Here is a 25671-nt window from a genome sequence, read left to right as displayed (position 1 = left end):
CAAAAGGACAATGAGAAGAAAAGGTCTAGGAAGCTGATACAATCATTTGCATTTGATAGAGGTGCACTAACTGTAGGTTTGAACCAGGCGAAGGAAGCACTTAAGAAAGGTGGTAAGCTACTTGCCACAATGTGCGATTTGTCAAACTTTTTTCAAGATATTAAATGGAAAAGAGTTGAAGGTAAATAGAACCTAAAGAAGTTAATTTCCATTTTTTATCTGGTAAACTATTCTACAACAAGTTTTGGAGCTTCGGTAAGAATTGTCAATTATAAGCTCAAAACTTACAATAATGAATAAGAGAAAAAGGTAACTACATTGTTAAAGCTACGAAGTCATCTGATTCCCAAGATGGACTTATTACCGAAAGGAATAAAGAATACTTAATTTGTTTTAGCGCTACCGGATATAGGCACTGTAGATGTACTAGAAGAGCTAGCCTACATGTTGCGAGGTCAGATAGTCATCATGGAAAATTTACAAAATACATGGGAGAATAATATTTAGGTCTTAAAGACTACTTTTGCTGATATGTTTAGCAGAATATTAGCTTTCATATACTGGTAATATATTTTTGGTTTTATACCTTTTTGCATATCTTTTTTAGCGTTGTCAAAGGGAGAGAGTTAGTGGTTAGTGAAAATTTGTGAGTCGCAAGTGAGATGTCAAAAGGGGAGTCATGTACAGTTTCGCATCAACTAAGGGGAGTCAAATTTTGTTGTTGATCATATATATTTTTGCAAGTGTTGATACTTAGTCAGTTTTTCATTGAGCGTTGGGCCACCATTGTCAAAGGGGGAGATTGTTGGCATAGTGATGAAGATGATTAAGTTAGAGAGCACAAAGTGATGAAGTGGTGTTGTCATTCTTAGAAACAAAGTATACTGGAAATGATGGATCAACCATACTGGTATTGGATTGGATTGAACAAAAAAAAGTTGTTAAATGTTCAGTGTACTGGTGATAGGATAGTTAGTTGTGGAACATGTAATCAGCAAAGGAGATTTTGATGATTTCAGGTTATGAGGTTAATGTGGAAGCATTAAAAGGATCATATAAATCTATATCTAGAATTGCATTAGCCAGTTTGTAGTACAGGAAGAGATTTGAGGAAGACAATCAATGTTATTAACTAAAACAGGGTATTGGTAGACTAAGTTAGCTTAAATCGGTAAATTAGTGGAGTAAAGTCAAAGGATGGTTTAAATTCTTATTGAATTATTTAGGTCCAACATCCACAAATTTGAAAAAATGAATAAGTGTGCTCTTTCACACAATCTAAAATAGTTATGAAGGCCAACTTTGGTAACACATTTTAGTTTTTCCACCGACATGGAAAAAGGTCTATAAAAAGAGATGTAAATGGTATTATGAAGTGTTGTGATGCATGAATGTGATTTGTGAATTTAGGGAAGAGGTGTTGGGGTGTTGTAGAAGTAGATCATATAAGTGCATTGAGAAAAACAATAGTGGATTTGTCACGCAATGAGTGTTACCATCATATCATACTTTGAGTTTCTACTCAAGACGATTCCTAACACATTTGCAGCTTAAATCACTTAATAGAGTTACTCCTAACAGGGTAAGCTTGATCCTAATAGGTCTGAAGATTAAATCCTCTAACCAGGTGACTCTGAAAAGGAGTTTCTAAATCCATTAACCGAGTAGCTCCTAACATGACTTTTGTAATAGCTTTTAACAAGGCTATAGATACTCTAAATCAGGTATGCCCCTAACAGGCTAGTGAAATGCCTTTAACAGGGAAAATCTTATTGTTGTAGCAGTGAGACATAGTGGGTACTAATTCCCACCACATTTTTTCCCTCAAACCAAGGGTTTCCATGATAAAAAAATGTTGGTGTTCCTATGTTGCATGTTGTGGATGTTTCATTTGCTTATCTTTTATGTTATGATATATATTGCATGTTGGTTATTTTGGAAGTTATTGAAAAAGGTTTTAAGATATGTGGTTGCACTGATCTTAAAAGGGGTCATACACTTTAGAAGGAGACAAATAAAACCACCAACGATAATGAAAAATGAGTGCAAAGAGACAATAGATGCACAAACCACCACACCCCTACAAGTGGACAAGTGAAATGGCGAGACATAACAAAAGAAGAGTACCATTTATGTTGTTTTAAACCCAAAATATATTAGAGACTTTTGTTCTAAGATAAAATTGCAATGCTTAAATGGGACAAGTCCAAGAATGTTGGAGTTTGGAGGGTGGCCTAAAATCATACAAGAGGTACAATTAATTTTTCTTGTTGAAGGGCAAAGGACTACGAGGGGAATTGTAAACCACAACTATATCTATTTGGTTCTTGCAACCCTCTAGGAGATGGTAGTCTTTGTATACATCATGTCCACTTAAGGACAAACCACACCACCAATCCCCTATGAGATGAGGCCATCTCATTGTTTTATGTTAATCAAATAATTTTGAATCACAATCAAATTAGTAAGTATAATAAACAAAAATATTGAAATCACCATTAGCACAAACTAAATAGCATTTTAGATTTTGTATTTTATGTACATAAATAATATGGATCTACTATAATCACATCTATTGTTAAAACATTATTGTTTCACAAAAAGTCGATGTCCATGCTAAGTGTACAAACCACTAGCCACTACATTTTGAAAAAACTTAAGATTACAAGTTGAGCCTTGCAATCATTCTTACTATGTTTACCGAAGATTAGTGTCTTGACTTCTAATTAAGATTCTAAGGCATCATTAGTTGCTTGCTGCAATCATAAGTCAACATGTGTACAAATGATCCATTCTTATTGTAGTAAAAGATTCTAAACATATATCATTAAATTATTTCAAATTATAATTGAAATCTTACATTTTCTAATACTTTGTAGGTTGTCAATGAAGTTGACTTTTCCTTGACCTTGCACACTTAAAAGAGAGCCAAGTAAAATATTAACTCTATATTAGATATTGCAAAAATATCTTATGTATGTTTGAATCAAGAACAAAGAGCTTGTTGCTAGAAAAAACCAAGTGTGATAGTTAGGATGTAAATGAGGAATATCCCTAGACTTTAAATGAGAACCAAAATAAAGATAGTACTATTAGTGAAAATTTGCTTTACTGCCTAAAATGAAAAAAAGAGAGAAAAAATAAATGATCTAAAAAGCCTTCAATGCTAGATTAGCTAAGTGAATCTAATGTTGCCTAAATTTCACATAATTGTGCTTATATGCATATTGACTTGCGCAAATTTAAGTGGTAGCATGAAATGCATTAGTCGTGATTACATCATGGAGTTTACAAACAATGCCACTTATATAGAATTAAAAAGAAAGTATATTTAAGTCCATTCTAAGGCAAAGACATGTAAAGCAATTATAATACATGCATAGAGTACTCTATGCCAGTAGATTAAGTATGATTTTAAGGCAAAGAGATGTAAAACAATTATATTAGGTACATAAACATACATATCATACTTTATACAAGTGGATTCAAATGTGATCTAAAGCAAAGACATTAAACAATTATTACTTACAAAGAATGTGTATACTATACTTTAGTTATATAGTTTTTAAATCATAGTACAAAATACAACACATAATCTCAATGATGCACATTAGTAGGCATTTGTATCCTTACAACCAAAGCGAAGAAAAAAAAGTTGCAAAACAAATCAATCAACTTAAGATAAGATAGATAAGTTTATTAATGTCCAATAAGAGACCAACGAGGATCTAAGGGACTGGAAATAGTACAAAGGGCAAAACACCAACAAAGGGAGCACCAAACAGCATCCGTAGAAAGAAGGTGAAAGCAAAACAACAAAAGAACCAAGAAAAAGGAATAACAGTAGCTAAGAACTCACAGGCGAGAAGTAGTCTAGAATGGAAAAGTGGACATTAGGGCAATTCGGTACTCTGGAAGGTCGCCTCTGAGGTCTACTAGAGGGACGTTGCTGAGTGTAATCTCTACGGGGTCTCACAGATCTAGTGTGAACTGAGATAGTGCAGAGAGGTCACTTTGATCCTCGGGTAGGAACTATAGGACTGAAGAAAGAGGTGATGACCTGCGTAGGGGTCGATGTCAAGTAAAGCTAGAGCTATATAGTGTGCTTGTGAAGCTGCATGGTCTCCTGAAGGTAGAGTGCAAGACAATGTTGGTCAATATGTTAGAAGAATGAGGGAAGAGACTGATAGTCTCTGAACAAACAGTAGAATCTCCCTCAGATCTCATAGTAAATGGGACAATGAAAAATAAAGTGAGACTCGGTCTCAATCTCCCCAAGGTGACAAAGCCGACATATCCTATCCTCCCTACCAATCTGGTGATCAGTCTGAATATGTAGCTAGTGAGAGCCCACCCTAAAAGATCCCAAGGAGATGCGAATAGTGTGAGTCCAACAAAGAGTGAGGTACCAAGGATGCAAGATGATCCCGTCCTGGATATTAAGAAAGTGCTTAGCATAGAAGGCCATGCGCGAACGAAGCCCACCTAGGGGATTCCTCCAAGTCGTGATAACATACTGTCTGTAGATGTCAAGTCTAACATGCTCATTCAATTCTCGCTGAGGTGGAAGAAGATGGGTTAGAGCATCTAGAGAAAACTGGTAGGGGGGAAGATGATCCACACTAATACCAATCGAGCCCAAGAGAGCAGAGACCTAGGTTACCAACAACGAGACTTGTGACCAGAGTCTGAACCCACAACCTCCATAGAGGAACAATAAGCTAACAATTGTCAGAGGAATCAGTGAAGCTCCAAAGCTGATGAAGAAGCCAAACTAAATCAAAGATAGTCCCCAATTTGAAAGGGTGAGCACCAAACTCAACCAGAATGATGTTGTGTGGTGTAAACCGGTGACATCTGATAATGCACCGAAGGAAAAGAGTTTGGACTCTCTCAACAAAGGCCTAGTCAGACTCCAAGAGGGAGGGGCCTCAAACAGTAGAGCCATAGAGGATAGTCGGCTTGACCAGGGAGTCAAGAAGAGACATCTTAGTCATGGTGTCCTGGAAGTGGTGTCGAAGACACTGTCGCTCAAGAATAGCGAGGGAGCCAAGCCCCTTGTTGACTCTAGGCTACATCGCTGGTCTCAGGCTGAATTAAGGTCTAGAAACCTTAACCCCCAAGTAAGTATATGAAGAAGCAATCTTGATCTCGACACCCTGGAAATAAAAATGGAGATGAGATGTCCTCAAACAATTGAAGACCATAATTCGAGTCTTGCCCAAGTTTACAACTAGCTCACGTGAGTCGCAGAAAGAGGCCAAGCCATCAAGGAGTTGTTGAAGAGCATTGGGAGAAGATGCTAGGAGAATCACATCGTCAACAAATAGGAGAATAGAGATCAATACCTAATGTAGATAACAACCATCGCCAGGGAGTGAACAATCACGGAGAAAAGCCTCAAGCTCATCAATGTAGATGCCAAAGAGAGTGGGGGAGATAGGACAACTCTGTTCCACCCTAATAGTGCTTTGGATAGAATCAGAGAAGCCCTGTGGAGTCTTGAATCTGCCCTTAATGCACTCATATAACCTCATAATAGCTATAAGAAGAATCTTTAAGATCTTGATGTCTTTAAGACGCTAAAAAAGAGCTGCCCGAGGAACAAAGTCGAAAGCTTTGCAGAAGTCAACAAAACAGCAATAAACTTTCACCGAGCGGTAGTGAACCTTCTCAAGGGTGGCTCGTAAAGTCAAAATGTGATCAATGGCCTGAAAATTTGAACAAAACGCAACCTGACCTCTAGCCAAACAATGTCGTTGATCGAGCTCACTGGACAGGATACCGTTCAACATAATCACATAGAGTTTGGCGAAGGTATGCCCAACCATGATGGTCTTGTAATTTTTGGGATCAGAGGCTAGCCTAGATTTATGGATTAGATAGATAATATGTCGTGACCAAGAGTTGGGGAAGTTGACACAAACCACTTGATTAAAGAGCACTGTAAGAAAGGGACACAAGATAGAGATACCCAACTTGAAGAATTCAGCTTGAAATCCTTCCTCATCTGGAGTTCTACTACTGTTCATAACTCTTAACCTAATGCAGTAATTTGGTTTCTAGATTTTATTATGTATGTTTCTTTTATCATCAAAAACCAAATTATTGCATTGTAATGGATTGTGGAAATCTGATAATGTTAACTTAACCTAATTCAACTTTCAAATACAAAATCATATCCAAAAGAGGATGCAAATGCGATGTGAAAGGCAACTATGCTAAATTGTCATAAAAGATCCATCATCATGAACATTTTACATTTTTTCCTCAATTGCAATGAATAAATAGATCAAATCCAAATAGATAAAATACCCTCACATAAAGAGGTAATATTTTCTTAGTTTCTAGCCATGTGTTCCATCACATTACTCGACTTTGAAAGATATAGAAGTTGATAAGAGAACATGGCTATCTAAAAATGTTTAGGAGACATCTTCAAACGTAATGACAACTTACACGATTTGCTAATAGTCCTTTGAACTGCAAAACATGATCAACCACATTAGAGAAAAATATCCCTAGAGCTAAAATTATGTAAGATTCAACCAATAATGCAACTAGGTGTTAAGCAAAATCTTAGACTTGAGAGGTCAAATCTTTCCTTAAAGGATAGTTGGGACCAAGCAAAACAAACCCCAATCACCCAAAACCAATTTTAAATAGTGTAGGGAAATTACCCAAAAGTTGGGGACTCAACATATAGCTTCATTGAAGTTTTGCCAAACTTACGCTACAACTAGGGCACTTTGGCCAAACAATTATAAAACTAATTATCAATGATGAAAGGTATGGATAAGGCCAAAGATAGTATGCAAGGGTCATTTGTGACAATATATATCATATGTGATCCTCTAGCCTTGGATTCATTCTTGTATTTACCAAATTCTCCCTTTGGAAAAGCTACTAATCCATTTTTTCCCTAAGCTATGTCAATGACGTCAACATAATATCTAAGGGAGAATAACATGATTTATTTTAATAGGCTTTAAAATCAACAATATTCTCAATGGCAATAATATAGTATCAATGTGCACATTAGATGTTTTTTTTCTAATTAATTTACAAATAGCTATAAACATGTATGTCAAATTTCAAAGTTGTATTCTTATTAGGCCTATCAAGCCAAGCTGTTGGTTGTTTTAAAAATTTAAAAAACTCTCTAACTCTAGTTGAAACCTTTACTCAATGAGATACCTAAAGAGACATGTATGTCAAATTTCAAAGTTGTATTCTTATTAGGCCTATCAAACCAAGCTGTTGGTTGTTTTAAAAATTAAAAAAACTCTCTAACTCTAGTTGAAACCTTTACTCAATGAGATACCTAAAGAGACAACAAGGAGAAGGGAGCTTAAAGAGTACCTTTATGGATGATAAGATGTTGAATTAAGGAAAAAAGGAATTGAAATGGAAGTACCAAGATTGTTCTAAAGGACACTCAACAACAAAGTGTTAGTATGGCAATAAGATTGCTCTAAATATCCCACCCAATCTAATTTATATAGTAATATGCCAACAAGATTGCCCCAGTTATCCTACCACCAAAATCCAATTGAAATGTTAATATGGCAACAAATGTTTAACAACAAATATGCATTTTGCTCACATGCAATTAATCACTTGAATATAAAACAAAAAACTCTTGCAAATTCAATCTATGTGAGCATCAACAAAGAGTAAAACAAAAAAATCTCCAGCAAAGATAAAGAACTAAATAACATTTTACTAATTGCTGATATTAGAATATATATATATATATATATATGAACTAAATAACATTAAACATGTAAAAAAATTTAAAATACATATGAACATTGCTGATTATAAGAAAAATGCATATGAATCTTTTGTTAATGTATTTTACTTTTGTTTAAGAGGTTTTATATACACTATGAATTTATCATTGCTTTTTTACTTGATATAAAATAAGGCCAAAACAATTATATAAATTTGTCTCTCCTCTTTAACTGAAAAGTTTATTAACAATTGTTCAATATTGATCTTTGCGTTGTGTCCATCTACATATATATTATACCTCACTACTACATTGCTTATGTTTGTGGTTGTTATTGACAATTGTCCAATATTGATCTTAGGGTTGTGTCCATCTACATATACATATGCCTCACTACTGCATTGCTTATGTTTGTAGTTGTTATTGGGATGCCAAATTTTCTAGTCAAGCCAAAGGCAAAGTCCATGATATAAGCTCCTAGATGGTGCTGAGTTCAAATCCTCTACAATAAAAATAAAATAAGATAAATAAATAATTTAAAATTTAAAAATATCAATCTTCTAAAAAGAACCCTCCCACAATTAATGGCATTTGAAAATATTCAATTCTTTGTCCATGGTGAGACTTTGTATCCTCACAACTATAATATAAACTTTTTAATTTGAGTGAGTTAGATAAACATCCATATTCGTAACACTTGAGAAAGCAGAATAAAAATGTAACTTTTGAGTACCCATTACAATACAGGATAACTACAAGAAAAAAAAAATTTAAATGTTGCATTTGATAACCCAAGGTTTCAAGCAAATAGCTACATCAATATAATCTATCTAATCAGTCTTTTTGTCATCTTCTGGTATTAGAAAATTATTAAATGTTGCATTTGATAACCCAAAATTTCAAGCAACTAGCTACACCAATATAATCTATCTAATCAGTCTTTTTGTCATCTTCTGGTATTACATTTCTTTCCGAAGCAGTCTTTTGAATGCTTGCTTGAGCTTGAGCTAAAAATGCCGGATCTGGCCGATGTGTTGAAGACGGAGCCTCTTTCAGTGCCATGAAAATGTAGAGTGCGATCACCAGATTCACAGATAATACAGCTAAAAATCCACTCAAAAGTGTAAGTGAAGAGGAGGACAAAGTCCCAGTACCTGTAATGACCCATATAAATAGCAATAAGATACAAATAAATGCCTATCCAAGCCTCAAGTCTAAAAAGGACCATTATTTACTCAGTATCAAATTAGATATACAAATATCCTTATCATGTTAAAAAAATGCCACCATAAACTTTTGATTGTCAGAACATCATGCATGCATAATCTGGTCTCCTTGACAGACAGAAAATAAATATTTAAAAGATACACGACACGAGATTTAATTCTGATATTTAACTCTTCAAAATACATTAGTTCTACAAAGCAACCACATTACTGCAAAGTTAAAAACATATGAAATTAGACCATCCTTGAAAACACAACTCGTGCTATAAGTAACACTCATGAAATGTATCGGTGTCACTAATCGGGGGAAATGTACAGAAATCAAGCTTTACAATAAGATAAATGTCACATTCTCTTAGTCAAAAGCATGGAAAATATGTACATTACATCACTTCTACATTATTGGTCTACAAGTTGTGTTTTGTTTTACCCAGTTCTTTCTTAACAATATCTTTAATGTTTGCCAGCTATGTACATTACATCACTTCTACATTATTGGTCCACACATCGTATATTGTTTTACCCAGTTCTTTCTTAACAAAATCTTTAATTGTTTTCCTCTTCCAGCTTGGCTATATTCTTTTGATGATATACACTCCAACATTGTATTTGGATTCTGTCCCGAAGTGTGAGGTAACTAATTGTCACAGAAATTTATTAAGATATTAATAGGATGCTTTGGTAGATATAATTTGCATAAAAATTCCTAGCGATTCCTAATATCCATTCGAAATGTACGTCAAACTAATATTCTGATGAGAAACTGTAAGTCGTTTTTCATTTAAAAACAAACAGCAAATATACACTTTTCTTCATTACGTACGTGAATGTCACTCTAGGGTTGTACATGATCTTAGTGAAACAAAGGTTAACTATGTCCAAACCAGTCTAAGTAGATCAGGAATATTTTTAAGGTGTCGGATTAATTAAAGCATGCAAGCAAGTAGAGCAAATGTTGACAAACGACATTTGGCTTAATTTGTTAAAACATGGTAATGATTATAAAATCAGGGAGAGAATTCAACTATGTTGGAGGAAGAAACACACACCAAGCCTCTTAACACCAGCCAACAGTTGTAGCTACCAACAGTAAAGGCAGGAAGTCTAGTGTCATGAATCATGGTCACTTTTATAAGTCTCAAATGAGACTACTAATATAGGCTCAACCCAGTATCCATGGTCGGTTATAGACAATTGCCATGATTTTTATTTACAGTGCCCAGTAAAGAGGAATAAACACCAACCAACAGTTGTAGTTGCCAATAATTTCACATGACCACCACAAAGGAAAACATCAACGTAAGGAAATCCAATCATAGAAAAGCATTCGTATGCCTTAGTAGAAAGAACGTAGATGTCCAACAGGTAGATTTGACCTAATCAGCACAGGAGGATAAATTCATGGACCCCCCTAGAAATTTGTTAGCATGCCAAAACAAGAAAAGGAAAATATCTGCACCACATTAAACCTTTGGTAGGTTCCGGCAAGAAGTACTCAATGAAGACAATTTTAAACATCACATTTTAATTTTTTTACCCCATATTTAGTTATTGCCCAGGCTTGTTTATCAAGACTTGTAGCCCATTATTATGTTCTGGCTTCAAAACAGGTTGTCAACCAAGATTGTTTCCTTTAACAGATTACAGTGTGATGATTGAAGCTCCAGAAAACGTTATAACACTTTAACAGATAACTATAGTCTGTTGCCTTGTTAGTAAAGGATTTTAAGGAACAGGGTGGATGTCCTGAGGATGACTGTGCACGGCAGGACTATGTGTTTTTTCCAAATCAGTTTTATAGGGGCAACGTCTATACAGCCACTAAAATGCACTTCCTTACGAAGGAGAGGACTTAGAATTTTTTTTAAAAAGTTTGAAAAAGCAATGTAAAGGAAGTGCATTTTCGTGGCTGTATAGCCACGGGCTTTTATAGGGGGACCGTATAACCATTAACATACTCTTACTAATATATATTGATGATTTTTTTACTTGCAGTGAAAAAATGTGACTTAAAATTATTATAGAAAAAAAATAGTTTAACAAATGCAGTAACCTTGGTACGGAATTTATATTTGTTTCTGAGGTCTCTTGTTTCACAATTTACTTTGAGGAAATATAACTACAATGCATATCTTGCCCACAGATACAATTTAAGTTTAACCCAGCAATTCATATTATCATGATCAGTTATATTATAAATGCCCCATGATATAATACATTTTTCACACAAATTCTCAAATGAACGCAGAATCGGCTTATTCTCCCACAACTGCCACTAAAGTACATCAAAATCAGTTGCACAGGAAAATACAATTAAAGCTTTGAGGTGATTACTTGTCAAATCAACAAAAGAAATCCTAGTTATCAGCATTTAAAAAAATTTAAATGACTATCATGACTCACCAGCATGCATATATATATATATATATATATATATATATTCCATAACAATGACTTTTAAAACTTCAATGACTGTTGGCAGGTCGGTCCTATGCCTAAGGCTTTTTTTGAGGCTCCTGTTGCGACTCTTGTTCAGAATACTACAGCTATACCATCCACTTCCATGACTCCCACACACTGGTAGCAGATCTTTCTGAGCTTTAGCCTTGCAAGAAATTTATGATATATAATTTTTTATTGTTATTGAATGTGTATTCAAACTTTGAACTTGTTTTTTGGTCTATTAGGCATATTGAACTTGTAATTTTCAATTTTTGATCTATATCTGAAAGGTTCAAAAATCAGTAACATGGTTCAAAAATTTGGTAATATGCAAAGCATCTTTTTTAAAAGTAAAAACTAATGCATTATTTTATGTTCAATAAACATAAGGAGTTTTTCATCGAATTTTTATTACTTTTGGGTCAGCCAAGTATTGCAGAATCTCAGTTTTGAATCTATGGTATGAATATGGATTTCAAGCGAAAAACATAAATTATGTCAACATGACAACCATTTTCAACAAGGCTATACCTATTTCATACACAGCTGGATAAGTTTTCCAGAAATGGATAAAGTATTTAAGTGGCTATGTTAGAATTACTATTGATGCAGTAAACAAGTAGCTAATCTTACAAAGTTCACCTCATCAATAAATCACCATAAAAATCATATATATATATATATATATATATAAAAATTAATATGAATTGTCAGTTGAATATCCCTGTTTGTGTAGGTATTCATTATATCTTCGTTCAAACAGAAATGTATTTTGCCAAGTTTTTTAATGTAATGGGTGCTGGTGCTGCCCTCTTAGGCAGAGTTTATCTATCAAAAAATATATAAATAGAATTAATTTGTAAAAAATTGTATCATGTCCATAGGCATGTGTATTATAATTACTTGTATAATTACATCCCATTCTCGTTTAAAAATATCTGACCTGGGAAGATATGATGGTTGAACCCATATAAAATTGCAAGAGGTAATGCCCACATTACAGTTGATGTGAAAAAAAACTTCCTCAGGACATTGGATAACATGGCTTTTTACCTACAAAATGGAAATGGAACATTTCAAATTTATTAAGACAATCAAACATATACAAGAATTCATATATCCAAGAAACAAATCCTCGGGAAAGTTGCACAGAAAATAAACCGATCTATTTGATCTAGGATCAAAGAAAACATAAATCAATATGTAACACCAATTACGAAATGATATAATCAACCATGCAAAACAAGGGCTTGATAATTAATTCTAAATGAGAAAGTAAATCATTGTGTTTGTGGATCCAGACGCAATGTCTGGACTAATCAGCTCTTGAGCATCACTCAATCCAATGAGTGCTTAGTGTTCCATTCATTCTCATGAGAGATGGGTTCGTGTGAACCACTACTCATGAAACTTGGGACAATGAGTTTGACTCAAGAAATACACAGCTGAATCCTGATAGAATTATCACAATTTGACTTGCTGTGAAAAATATCTCCTACTTATCAATTGATGAGCTTACAGGGCTTCCTAATGACTGGTTTATAAGGCACGACACTTGGTGAAGGTTTTGCAAATGGTGTTGCAAGCAAAGTGGGTTTAACAATGGAGGAAACTCCGTACTTAAGAACAGTCGAGCTGGAGTGGTACTAGGATAGGTGACCTCCCGAGAAGTCCTGGTGCTTCACCTTTGTGAGCATCACCTAGATCCAACGAGTGCTAAGTGTTCCATTCATTCTCATGAGAGATGGGTTCATGTGAACCCCTGCTCAAGATACTTGTGTCAATGAGTTTGACTCAAGAAATACACAGTTGAATCCTGATAGCAATATCACAAATCAGCACATGATTCTTGAGTTGCCAAAGCATTATGAAATGTTTCACCACACAAATTTGACTTCCACTACATGCAACTTATATGTGAAAAAATGACGCACTACATGCGCCCTTAAATTTGGAAATTACTAGATTCTTTTATTCATAGCTGACACACTGAAATTGTATTTACTATTGATAGTTGTTACAATGTAAAATGTGAAAATTAAACAAGCTAAAACTATAAGGGATAGGGCCCTTTTCATCAAATAGAGTGGGTCGTGGCCAATGCTCAAATTGATCAAAGAATGGGTAACCGCTCAATCGGGTGGACACCATCAAAACCATCCCTAATGGATTTTATCTGATCATCTGTAAACTTCCTTAGATAAGGTCCAGGAACTTGTCGGATGATTCTCTTAACATATGGGGTGATCAGGACCACAACTTGAGTCCAACTTTGGGAAGCATGATCTCTCCAGTTCTCAAGGACATTCAAATATCACTAGAAAGGAATTTAGATGTTGCCTTTGCCTCAACTGTAGATAGGACTTTGAGTAACAATGAGAACATTGACTACATCTCCAAAGAAGTTTGGGAACAGGAGGATACATTATGTTTGGATACACTCGTGCATGTGGAAGACAAAAGACACATCAGCCAAACTTCCTCACAAAATCTCAAATGCAAAATGGGACAAAAATGTAAGAGAGGCAGGAAAAGGGTTAAAGCCAAGCTGGAAGCTATTGGCTGCATCATGGGGCAAACCAAACTTAGATTGGGAAAGGAGTATAACTCCTTGTCTCGAGGAGAACGAAGATTCTCTCATGGAATGTCAGGGGTTGCAATGCCCCTAACAAGGTTCATTTGATCATACGATCCCTTGATCAAACAAGACCTAAAAAAATTCTCTTACAAGAAACTAAACTTAGTGGCCTAGATGTGATTGGTTTTAGTTAGCACTTTAGTCGTTGGAAGTATTCCTTTGTAGATGTGCATGGCACCTTAGGGGGATTGGCCATGCTTTGGAATCAGGATATTGTAGATATCAACTTGCCCGGTTGTTCCAAAACAACTAAATGGGAGCTTCGATCTCCTAAATGTGTACAACCCTACAAGCACTAATGAGTTGTGAGGGGTCTAGGAGCAAATCTCGCGGACTCTTCTTTAATTTCAAGATAAACATTTGATTGTTGGTGAAGATTTCAACTGTATCCTCCACCCGGCAGATAAATTGGGTGGATGAGGCTAGGAAAGCTCAAAACAACAAAACTTCCAAGACTTTGTTTCAAATAATAACATGAATGAGATTCATTTTCAATCTCGCGCATGGGCCAACAAAAGATGTGGATTCTCCAACATTGCAGAAAAGCTGGACAGATTTTTCACGGTGGGTAATTGGGCAAATTTGCCTTGGGATATTTTGGCAGACATCCTACTGTTAACAGGTTTAGACCACTTTCTAATTAGTTTTTGACTTCAGGAGTGTACTAATCTGGATAGATGCCCCTTCAAATTTGAAAAAATGTGGTTCCGTGTTGCTGGAAGTTAATTCAAGGCAGGTGGATTTCTGCTCCACAGTATAAGGCAACAAAGCTTTCAATTTCTTTAGAATGTTATCTGAAAGAACGTCTTAAACAGTGGAATAGAGTAGTGTATAAAAACATCTTTTTAGAAAAGGAAAGAGTTGAAAAAGAGGTTAATGAGTTAAACGCTAAAATAATAAAGGAAGGTATGACCTGTGTTGATTTTGATCATGAGAAAAAACTCAAAGAAGAATACTCAGAGCTTCGGCAAAAGGAAGAAACCTTTTTCTACAAAAGTCCAGGGAAACATGGCTATAGGAGGGTGATAGAAATACGAAGTTCTTTTGCGACTCTGTTAAAGCTAGATGTTCAGTAAACAACATCTACTCAATCAAGGATTCAGGAGGTACTTTGCTCACTTAAGCAAGGGACATTAATAGAGAAGGGGTTCCATTCTTCTAGGAAGGCTACAGAGCAGAGGGTCGATCTCCAAGATCCAGATGGTATTCTCAACTTCATTACTCCTTGTATTAATGAGGCCCAAAATAAACTTTTGATTGAGAAAATCACTGTAAAGGAGGTTAAAACTACTTTGTATAACAAGAGACGTGATAAAGCTCCAAGCCCTAATGGCTACCCAGCAATGTTCTTTCAAACTCTTTGGAGTTTATTTCCAGTTGCACAGGACATTTGGGAAGTGGTGGAAGAATCTAGATGTGGAGGCTTTTTCCCTATGAATTTAAATAACACCTTTATAGCATTGATTCCCAAAAAGAAAGATTCTCACTCTCTTGAAGATTTCAGGCCTATTGCATCGTGTAATACTATCTATAAGGTGATTTCAAAAGTTATTGCAAACAGGTTGAAATTGGTGCTGCACTCTGTTATCTCAAGGGAACAAAGTGATTTTGCCCCAAATCGATCAATTTTTGAAGGTGTTATACATCAAACCATTCGCTCAATTCAGCAAGCTAGAACTGAGAGAATGTTGGTCAGATTAGAATAAAAAGGGCTTATGATGAGGTAAACAGAAGCTTTTTGATTGTGGAGTTGCAGAAGATGGGTTTCGACTCAACATGGATCGGGTGGATTGAGTCTTGTATCAACACTCCAAGATTCTCCATCTTAACCAATGGTAGTCCCCAAGGATTGTTTGAAGGGTCAAAAGGCATCAGGCAGGGTGACCCTTTATCCCCATTTTTGTTTATCATAATGCTTGAAGCTCTGGGGTGCTTGATCTCTCACAAACGAAGTACCAAGAGTTCATCACACATCTCCAGTTTGCTGATGACATGCTTATGTTCGCGGTCTCATCTCTCAAAGAGGCTCTAATAATGCGACAAACTCCGGAATTGTACAATTGAGGGGGGTATTTGGGTTGTCCCTAAGGGAGGTAACTACTTGTCACAGAAATTTATGAAGATATTAATAGGATGCTTTGGTAGATATAATTTGCATAAAAATTCCCAGTGATTCCTAATATCCATTAGAAATGTACATCAAACTAATATTCTGATGAGAAACTGTAAGTCATTTTTCATTTAACACAAACAGCAAATATACACTTTTCTTCATTACTTATGTGAATGTCACTCAAGGGTTGTACATGATCTTAGTGAAACAAAGGTTAAGTATGTCCAGAACAGTCTAAGTAGATCAGGAATATTTTTAAGGTGTCGGATTAATTAAAGCATGCAAGCAAATAGAGCAAATGTTAACAAACGAAAATTGGCTTAATGTGTTAAAACATGGTAATGATTATAAAATCAGGGAGAGAATTCAACTATGTCTGAGGAAGAAACACACATCCTCTTAATGTGTGCCCAAAGATGGAGAAATACTAGTAAATCCAATGTTGTCAAGAAACAAAATTTGCATACACACTCCAATATGTTGACATCATAAATTGATAATAGATACAGAGTTTGACCCATTCAGTCTGCTTAGTAAATCCAATGTTGTCAAGAAACAAAATTTGCATACACACTCGAATATGTTAACAGCATAAAATTGATACTAGATACAGAGTTTGACCCATTTAGTCTGCTCATGGGGCAGCCAGATGACATAACCAAGGCATATCAAAAAGCACTGCCATGCATGCACAAAGTCAATATGTGCCAACAAAGATGAAAACAGCAATCCTAGGGTGAAATCACTTTTGCAAGTCGACAAGAATTGCTGAAACAAGCAAATGAAAAGCAGAAATCAAAGACCACTTCACCTGACGTAGTGGGTAGAAATAATTAAATATGACCTATCCAATATCAAAATGAAGTGTTTATGGTATATCTAATTTGATTATTGCATTTACCCATGCCTATCTATTTACAAAATGTATTGAACAAGGAAAAACTCAGTAGGGTGGGGAGAAAATAGAGTCCAAACTCCATGTGGAGGCTTAGCCTATGGTGTTGGAAATGTAAAATTTAATTAGACAAAGAGATTTACCATCTCTTGAAAAGTCAACTCCAAAATTGTCATTGGTAGTGCCCAGTATAGAGGAATGTACACCAGCCAACAGTTGTAGCCTAAGTCACAAGGTTCAAGTTCGAGTTCGAGTTCGACAACTATGAAGTTCAGATGAAGTCCGACAAGTCAAAACACTTGAAAAAAAATTCGACATTAAATTCACCCGATGTGATTTTCAAAAAAATATAAGCTCTTTATTACTATATGTTTTAATATTGATAAATAATATAAAATACGATAAGCTATTTATTATTATATATTTTAATAATTGAGATATAATAATATGAGTATTGACATGTTTATAAGCTATGTTTCTAATAAAATTTGGATGGTGTTCACAAAGGGGGAAAATTCAACCAAAAATTCGTCATCAAATTTGATTTATATAAATTTGATTTTTTTTTAAATATAAATAATATATCCATAAAACTATAAAGATATTTTAATATTACTAAATAGAATTACAAAAACAATATTAATATATCCATAAAACTATTTTAATATCTTAACATTACTAAATAGAATTACAAAAACTATATTAATATATCCATAAAACTATTTTAATATCTTAATATTACAAAAACATTTATAAAAATATAAACATGTACATATTTATAGTCTAAAATAAATATATTAATAATATCATATACCTAACGTATGTATGTACATGTATTAATAAACAAAATAGCTATTCAAATTAAATCCAAACTATATAGATGCAATAATAAATAAATAAATCTGAGCACATACGATATAGTTTTAATAAATTGAAATATTGAAACCTAAGAATGATCGTCAGTGGTGGGAAAGAAATCAAATAACTTTGTTGTGTCCAGAGGAAGCCTGCACTTTAGGAATTTGTTTGATGATGCCACTAATCTGTTACAAAGGGCATGCGATTTACATCTGCAGAAAAACAGTTTGTCAATTTATTTATTTTCAAATTTTATAGTGTTTTGGAAAAGGGTCAAGCTCACGATTTAGAATAGAGGCATTCAGTCAGGTTTGTCTCAAACGTGTTGCAATAAAAAATCAAAACCCTTGGCGAATCCTAAACTGTTAAAAAAGCGAAAGGGAACTCTGCAGATTGTTGTTTTCAAATTTATTTTATTAAAAAAATTATGCCCTTTATTTAGCTGAACTTTACTGTTTTTTTACAGTATTCTAAAGTTCACTGAATTCCGAACCTAATGGCCGAAATTCGGTGAACCCTGTGACTTAGGTTGTAGCTACCAACAGTAAAGGCAGAGAGTCTAGTGTCATGAATCATGGTCACTTTTATGAGTCTCAAATGAGACTAATATAGGCTCAACCCAATAGTCATGGTCGGTAATAGACAATTGCCATGATTTTTATTTACAGTGCCCAGTAAAGAGGAATAAATACCAACCAACAATTGTAGTTGCCAATAATTTCACATGACCACCACAAAGGAAGACAGCAACATAAGGAAATCCAATCATAGAAAAGCATTTGTATGCCTTAGTAGAAAGAATGTAGATGTCCAACAGGTAGCTTTGACCTAATCAGCATAGGAGGATAAATTCATGGACCCCCCTAGAAATTAGTTAGCATCATGAGGAAGTGATTCGGGGTCTCATCTCTCTGCGGTTTTCTTCTTTCATACTTCAGGGGATAAGGAAAGGGAAATTGGCAGAATTCCAGGCATCAAATTAGGTAAATTACCGGGTAATTACCTTGGAGTCCCCCTTTTTGGTGGAGCAACTAAGTCATCCCTGTGGAAGAATCTAGTCAGCAATTGTTATGATAGAATGGATTACTGGAAAAGTTTATGGCTATCATCTGCAGATCAGATTGTGATGTTGAAAGTAGCTATCTCGGCAATTCTTGTTTACTATTTGATGAGTTTTAAAATCCCCAAAAAAATCCTTCATCAAATTGAACAAAAATGAGGAGGTTTTCTGGAATGGTGCACAAGATCAAGATAAACTTCCTCTCCTAGCATGGGATAAAGTCTGAACCAGAAAAAAAGCTAGTGGATCGGGTCTTAAGAATTGGAATTTGCAAGAACTAACTCTGCTTGCGAAAATGCCGAAAGCGAAAACTTCACTCAGTTATCCAGGCCCGAATCGAGGGCAAAGGAACAAACGGAGACTCTCCAGAAATGCATGGGCCATCGAAATAGCGAGACATGGAAGCTCTCCAGCGAACCAGAGCAAATTTCTTAACCTAAAATATGGTAAAATGAATGTAAGATTCGATGTTCCTACGGCCAACAGATTCGAGGCTCTGGATAAATCAGTAGTCGAGGCCACCTGCCTCCGTCCAAAAGAAGGGCCTCAAAGACTTACAATCAATGCGGAAGCTTCCTCTGATATCAAAAACCTATTTGGAACGCGCCCCCAGTTGCCTATATTCACGATAGAACATCTCGATAACCAGATCCGGGTTTTAACATGACTAAATATGTATTTCCAAATTCTTTCAAATCTTTGTCCCCTCCAGGAAGCGCTTCAATTCCCTTTAATCTTCCAGATGTTAAATCTGATTTAAAACCAGCCTCCTCTCCAATCTATATACCCCCTCATAAACGGCTTAGCAACCCATCCCCTTCTCCTAACCCTAATTGTTCTCTTGGATCGCTGCAACCGAACCCCCTTGACAAACCAGTTCACATCACCATTGATGATGTTGAAGATTCTTGGTTCGACTGTCTGAAGAGAGGGATCTTCGCAATTTGGACTGGCCCTTCCAAAGACATTCATCTCTTAATGGAATGGCTATCGGACAATTGCCAGGAACAGGTAAGTATCTTTCACCATCATGAAAATGTTTTGTTTTTAAAATGTGAAGAAGAGTCTGTTAAAAATGAGTTTATTGCTGTCTCGGAATGTTTCTTTAAAGGTTTCTGTGTCAAATTTGTTGAATGGGTTCTTAATTTTCATATTGATAAGGTGGATTGTATGATCCCATTATGATATTCCATGTCTCTTCCTCCGGAGCTATGTGATGTTGATATTATCTATGAAATAGGCTCTGCAATAGGAGTAGTTATTGCTATTGATGCTTCCTTTTTTAGCTGTAACAGTATTGAAATTCTCATCAAACTTAATATTAATCACCCTTCAGAGTTCCAAAAGAAAATTATTACCAGGAAAGCCTCATATGATATAACCTTTCAAGAGTATAAAGGGAAGATCATTGATATACTGAAATCTGAAATTAAAAATAATCACAGAACTGAGGTCCTTCCCCTCACATCGCACTTCAGGGACAAATTCCTAGGACTAAGTTCTAAATTAGTCAGAAGGAATTAAAATTCAGGAAACTACCGATCAGAGATTCAAATTGGACAAAATTCTCAGGCAGAACAGAGGGCTTCATTGATAAAAATGATGCCAGATGAGAGAGAAGGTACCCTATTAATCTCAAAAGCAGATTTAATAAAGGATACAAGAGTATTGAAGAATGGTGTTTGTAGCAAAAATGACAAGGAACTCAAGGGAACAGAAAAATGTGACAACAAACATAAGACCAACAAAAGGGGCTTTGATGGAATTAAGATTCAGCTTCCAAATGACAGAAGAGAGCACCCCAGAAAAATGAAAGAGCCAACTGTTAGACAGTACAAGGAAAAAAGCAAGGCCTTAGAGCAAAATGAATTATTAGACAGAGCAGACAGTAAGGATTATAGGACAAACAAGGAGAATTTGGGAGATCAAGTTTTGCCTCCCTCAGAATTGGATTCTGTGAATCATACAGAGAAGGAAGCCCAGGATGATAGAAAATGGAAGGAGAAGGAAGAATTAGCAAAAATCAGAATTGAGATAGGCAATAGAGAAAAATTTGGTCAAAATCATGAAACAACATGCAAATCAGATGGGATTTGGAACAAAGACCAAAATCTTGAGCAAGGCACAGTAAGGCATGAGGCTCCTGCAAAGTATAAAGAAAGATATAATAAGGAGGATGGAAATGAAGAAAGCAGTCGGAAATCAGAAAAAATGAAGGGGCCTAACATATACATATATCAGGAGGAGATTGATGGGAACAAGGATACTGCAGGACAAGGAGAGATACAAAACAGCATTACAGAATCAACAAATAATCAAGATATAGGTGAAGCAGAAAATGTCATGCTTTTCTCTTCTCCCAAGGTGTGGATGGAAAAAGCAGCTTCTAGAGCAGAAAAACAGGATTCTCAGCATTTGAACACTGATCTTATCCCTGAATCAGAGTTAACCACCCCACAAATTGAAGGTGCTAGAAGAACTTCAAAATTTTGGCAGACACCAGATGGATATCCTTCCTCGCCGTTCAACCCAGAGGAGATTCAGTCACAGATTCAAAATGATGGCAAAAGACTAGAAGTCTCTATCATTAAAGACTTTCAGCAATTTTTAAATGAGGACCTAGAATTTACACCAGAGGTTGGATTATCAGAGGTTGAGGCTAACGGTCTTGAGCAGCTATCAGAGGAACTTATTAAGGTGTTTGACTTTGATAATTTAGATAAGAGTACTACCTCTCAGAAAGAGAGGCTGATCCAAAAAATTATCAAACTGGGAGGAGATGATTATACTGCTGAAGATCTCCAAAGGGATATGATAAAGATCTAGATGGAGGATAGTGCAAGGAAGCAGGACAAACAGAGTGAGAAGAAGTCAAAAGACAATCAGGTAGGTGAACGGACAAACATGGGAGAAAGAGAGAATAAAAAACTGGAGGAGGACAGTCTCGGGAGTAAAATCTGCAAAGAACTGGAAATGGAAGAATTTGAAAGAAAAAAGGAATGCATTTGTCCAACAGCACAAGAACTGGGTATATTTCAGCAAGAGCTTGGTATAGAAATGAATCAGGAAGGTATAACCTCTCCAAAATATGGTAAGCCGAAAGGGAAAAGGGGGAGGAGATCACTGAAGGATTTACGTGAGGCTGAAGGCCTAGCTAGAGAACAGAGGAAAATTGATGAACTCCTAAACATGGGGAAGGGGAAGTGCCTTCCTAAGACTACATGAGGATAACTTCATGGAATGCTAGGGGTCTAAATGGCCCCAGCAAGAAAATGTTATTAAAACAACATTTAAAAAGTTTTAATTCAGGAAACAAAACTAAATAAAGTAGAAGGAGACAAATTTAACAAAATGTTAGGAATGTGGGGTTCAATCTTCATAGAGGCAATAGGTGCCTCGGGGGGTTTAGGAATTGTTTGGAACCCTAAGAAAGTTAGTCTAACTTACTTAGTTAATAACAATAATTGCGTGTGTGCTAGTATACAGAGCCTAAAATCAGATACGAAATTCATCCTAATCAATGTGTATGGTCCTAATAATACAATAGGAAAAAAAATTGTTTGGGCTGAATTAAGTATGGTTATTTCAGAAAACAAAGATTGTCCGATTATATTAGGAGGTGATTTTAATACGATTTTAAGTTTAAATGAGAAAATAGGGGGTACTCAACATCTCTCGCTATCATCAATAGAATTCAAAGTATGGATCGACAAATTTAATTTATTAGAAATTCCTCCAAGCAATGGTATATTCACGTGGAATAATAGAAGAAAGGATAACGATTATATTGCAGAAAAGTTAGATAGATTCTTTATTGTAGGAAATATCTCTTCTTACAATAAGAACTTCCAATCCTCCATTCTTCCCTTCGCAGGATTAGATCATTTCCCGGTATGTTTGGAGATTTCAGAACCTTCTAAACCACAGAGAAATCCTTTTAAGTGTGAAAAGATGTGGTTTCAGGATTCGAAATTTTTAGAATTGATTAAGACATGGTGGACTCAAGCGGACTTCGCTGGGTCCAAAATGTTCGTTTTCATTTCGAAACTCAAATTGTTGAAAGAAAACATTTTGAGGTGGAACAAAGAACACTTCAACAACATTTTTAAAGAAAAGTTGGAAGTTGAAGATAAACTGAAAAACCTGAACCAGGAAATTATAAAATATGGCATGAATTATGAGAAATATACTTTAGAAAAAGAGCTCCTCATGAAACAAGAAGATATTTTATCCAAAGAGGAAACCTTCTAGAGACAAAAATCCAGAGAGAAATGGTTGGAAGAGGGAGATCAAAACACAAAATTTTTTCACAATTCTACTATTCAGAATCGATCTCTACAGAAGATATCTAGTATCTCGACTCCGCAGGGTTTGCGTACAGAAAATCCTACAGAAATTGCAGACACGATAGTCTCTCACTTTAAAAATTTACTAAATAATTATGAAGGGTCTAATAGGGAAGCACAGGCCCGAATGCTCAAATTTATTCCAAAATTGGTCACGGCAGAAGAAAATTAAAATCTAAATAGACCAATAACATTGGAAGAGGTAAGGACTGTGGTATTTAATACGAGTCCAGACAAATCTCCAGGTCCAGATGGGTTTCAAGCTTTCTTTTTTCAAAAATGTTGGGATATACTTGGAGAAGACCTATGGAGAGCAATTGAAGCGTCAAGAAACGGTGGATCCTTGCTGGCTGAAATCAATTATTCATTCTTCACACTTATCCCTAAGAAGGAACGTCCGGAAAATCCTGGAGACTTCCGCCCTATAGCTCTGTGCAACACTATTTACAAAATTTTCTCAAAAGTTATAGCCAATAGACTCAAGGCAATTATGCCAAAATTGATTTCTGAGGAACAAACAGGTTTTGTTCCAAGTAGATCCATTTTGGATGGCATACTCATTATTCAGGAAGCTATTCACTCGGCTGCCATAGATAAAGAACCATGTATGTTTATGTAATTAGATATACAAAAGGCTTACGATATGGTTGATTAGCGTTTCCTATGCAAAGTTCTAGAAGCATTTGGCTTTTCACGTCAATGGGTAAATCTAATATTTAAGTTTATCTCAACTCCGAAGATTTCTGTTCTCATAAATGGGACTCCTAAAGGTTTCTTTGAAATCTTCAGGGGTATTAGGCAAGGAGACCCTCTATCTCCCTCTCTCTTCATTCTAATGGCTGAAGCCTTCAGTAGAGCAGTCTCCTATGCTTATCAGGTTCGGAAGATTTCAGGGATTGCTGTTACCAGAAACCTCCCTAACATTACCCATCAACAGTATGCAGATGACTCTATTTTACTTGGCAAGAGTTCGATCCAAGAAGCTATGGGTTTTAAAAATATACTTCAAAATTATATGGATGCTTCAGGGCAGAAGGTTAATAAAGATAAATCCGAAATATTCTTTATGAACACCTCTCCAAAAATGGAAAACAAGATATGTGGAATTATGGGATATAGAAAGGGTATGTTCCCTTGTAAGTATTTGGGTATCTCCCTGGAAAAGAACTCGAGACACATCAAAGTTTGGCAGGATACGATTGAAAAGGTGGATAAGCGGATTGGAAGTTGGAAGAATAGATGGCTCTCTAAGGCTGGTAAGATTACTAATATACGATCTGTCCTCTCAGCCATCCCAATTTTCCCTTTGGCATGTCTTCCTCTCACAAATTGGATGTCCAAGCGATTCGAATCTAAACTTAGGAATTTCCTTTGGAAGGATAAGGAAAATGATAAGAAACTCGCTCTCATTAAATGGGACAATTTATGCAAACCTAAAGAATATGGAGGTTTAGGATTGAGGGAACCACAATGGCAAAATGAGGCTCTGGGAGCCAAACTTGTATGGAGATTATACCAAGAACATGAGCACAAATGGGCTAAAATTTTATATCATAAATATCTGGATCCAACAAAGCCGGAATCGCTGTTCAGAATGGGAAATTTGCCGAAAGGGTCGGAATGCTGGAATTTCATGGTAAAATGCAGGGGTATTATCAGCAAATACCTTACATGGGATGTGGCTGCAGGAGATAAAGCCTTGTTTTGGGAAGACTCCTAGGATGGGCTCCCCCCTTTAAACACACCTCCCAATTTAGAAAACCTAATAATAAGGCTAAAATCATTGTGGGGTAGTAAGGTCAAAGATTACAAAATTAAAGAGTTGATTGATGGGGAACTTCGATGGAGATGGCGGCCAATAGATGATTTAGATCTTGATCCGGAATCAGTTGTAGCCTTCAAAAAGATCATCTCGAATAGGAAAATAAAACAATCCGAAAGGCCAGATAGTCTTATTTGGGTTGGTTCAAAGGATGGATTATACAGCGTGAAACAAGGTTATCAAGCTATTATTCATTCACAGCAATGGAAATCGGTGGAGATCCCATTAAAATTGTGTTGGGATACAGCTTGTCTTCCTAAGGCCGGTTTCTTTCTATGGCTTGCCCTTCAGAACAGAGCTTTAACAGCAGACAGACTCGCTAGATTTGGTATAAATGGTCCTAATTGGTGTGTCATGTGTAAACAGAACAATGAAGATGCTGATCATCTCTTTCTCAACTGTCCTTTCGCACAAAATTGCTAGGAATGGCTCAAGTCCCGACTAAACTGGGCTACCCCTCTACAGAATTCTCTTAAAGGGCTCCTATGTTCATGGCCCACAAATATGGGACATGGGGTCTATAGCAAATTCTAGAA

At 35.7% G+C, this 25671-nt stretch overlaps 1 protein-coding gene and 1 long non-coding RNA gene across 2 annotated transcripts in view; one reads left to right on the top strand and one right to left on the bottom strand.

The window, feature by feature from the left end:
* Window positions 1–8504: 8504 nt before the first annotated feature.
* The window catches only part of LOC149536149 (uncharacterized), a 34289-nt gene continuing 17122 nt past the window's right edge, over window positions 8505–25671 (bottom strand). Inside the window, exons 2-3 of the mRNA XM_089806223.1 lie at window positions 12347–12456; window positions 8505–8889 (exon numbers count right to left, since the gene is read on the bottom strand). Of these exons, the coding sequence (XP_089662349.1) occupies window positions 8666–8889; window positions 12347–12446 (324 nt within the window). The 5' untranslated portion in view covers window positions 12447–12456 and the 3' untranslated portion in view covers window positions 8505–8665. The remainder of the gene's footprint in view (window positions 8890–12346; window positions 12457–25671) is intronic.
* LOC149536150 (uncharacterized) overlaps window positions 9063–25671 on the top strand; it is a 30191-nt gene continuing 13582 nt past the window's right edge. Inside the window, exons 1-3 of the long non-coding RNA XR_016357626.1 lie at window positions 9063–9594; window positions 11210–11287; window positions 11444–11541. This is a non-coding gene — a long non-coding RNA (uncharacterized LOC149536150). The remainder of the gene's footprint in view (window positions 9595–11209; window positions 11288–11443; window positions 11542–25671) is intronic.

Source organism: Cupressus sempervirens, chromosome 10, assembly GCF_028749045.1.
Source record: "Cupressus sempervirens isolate cs-2001-9-10 chromosome 10, ASM2874904v1, whole genome shotgun sequence".
NCBI classification, from domain to species: domain Eukaryota; kingdom Viridiplantae; phylum Streptophyta; class Pinopsida; order Cupressales; family Cupressaceae; genus Cupressus; species Cupressus sempervirens.
The sequence above is the reverse complement of the archived record's forward strand: the minus strand, read 5'-3'. Positions and strand labels throughout refer to the sequence as shown.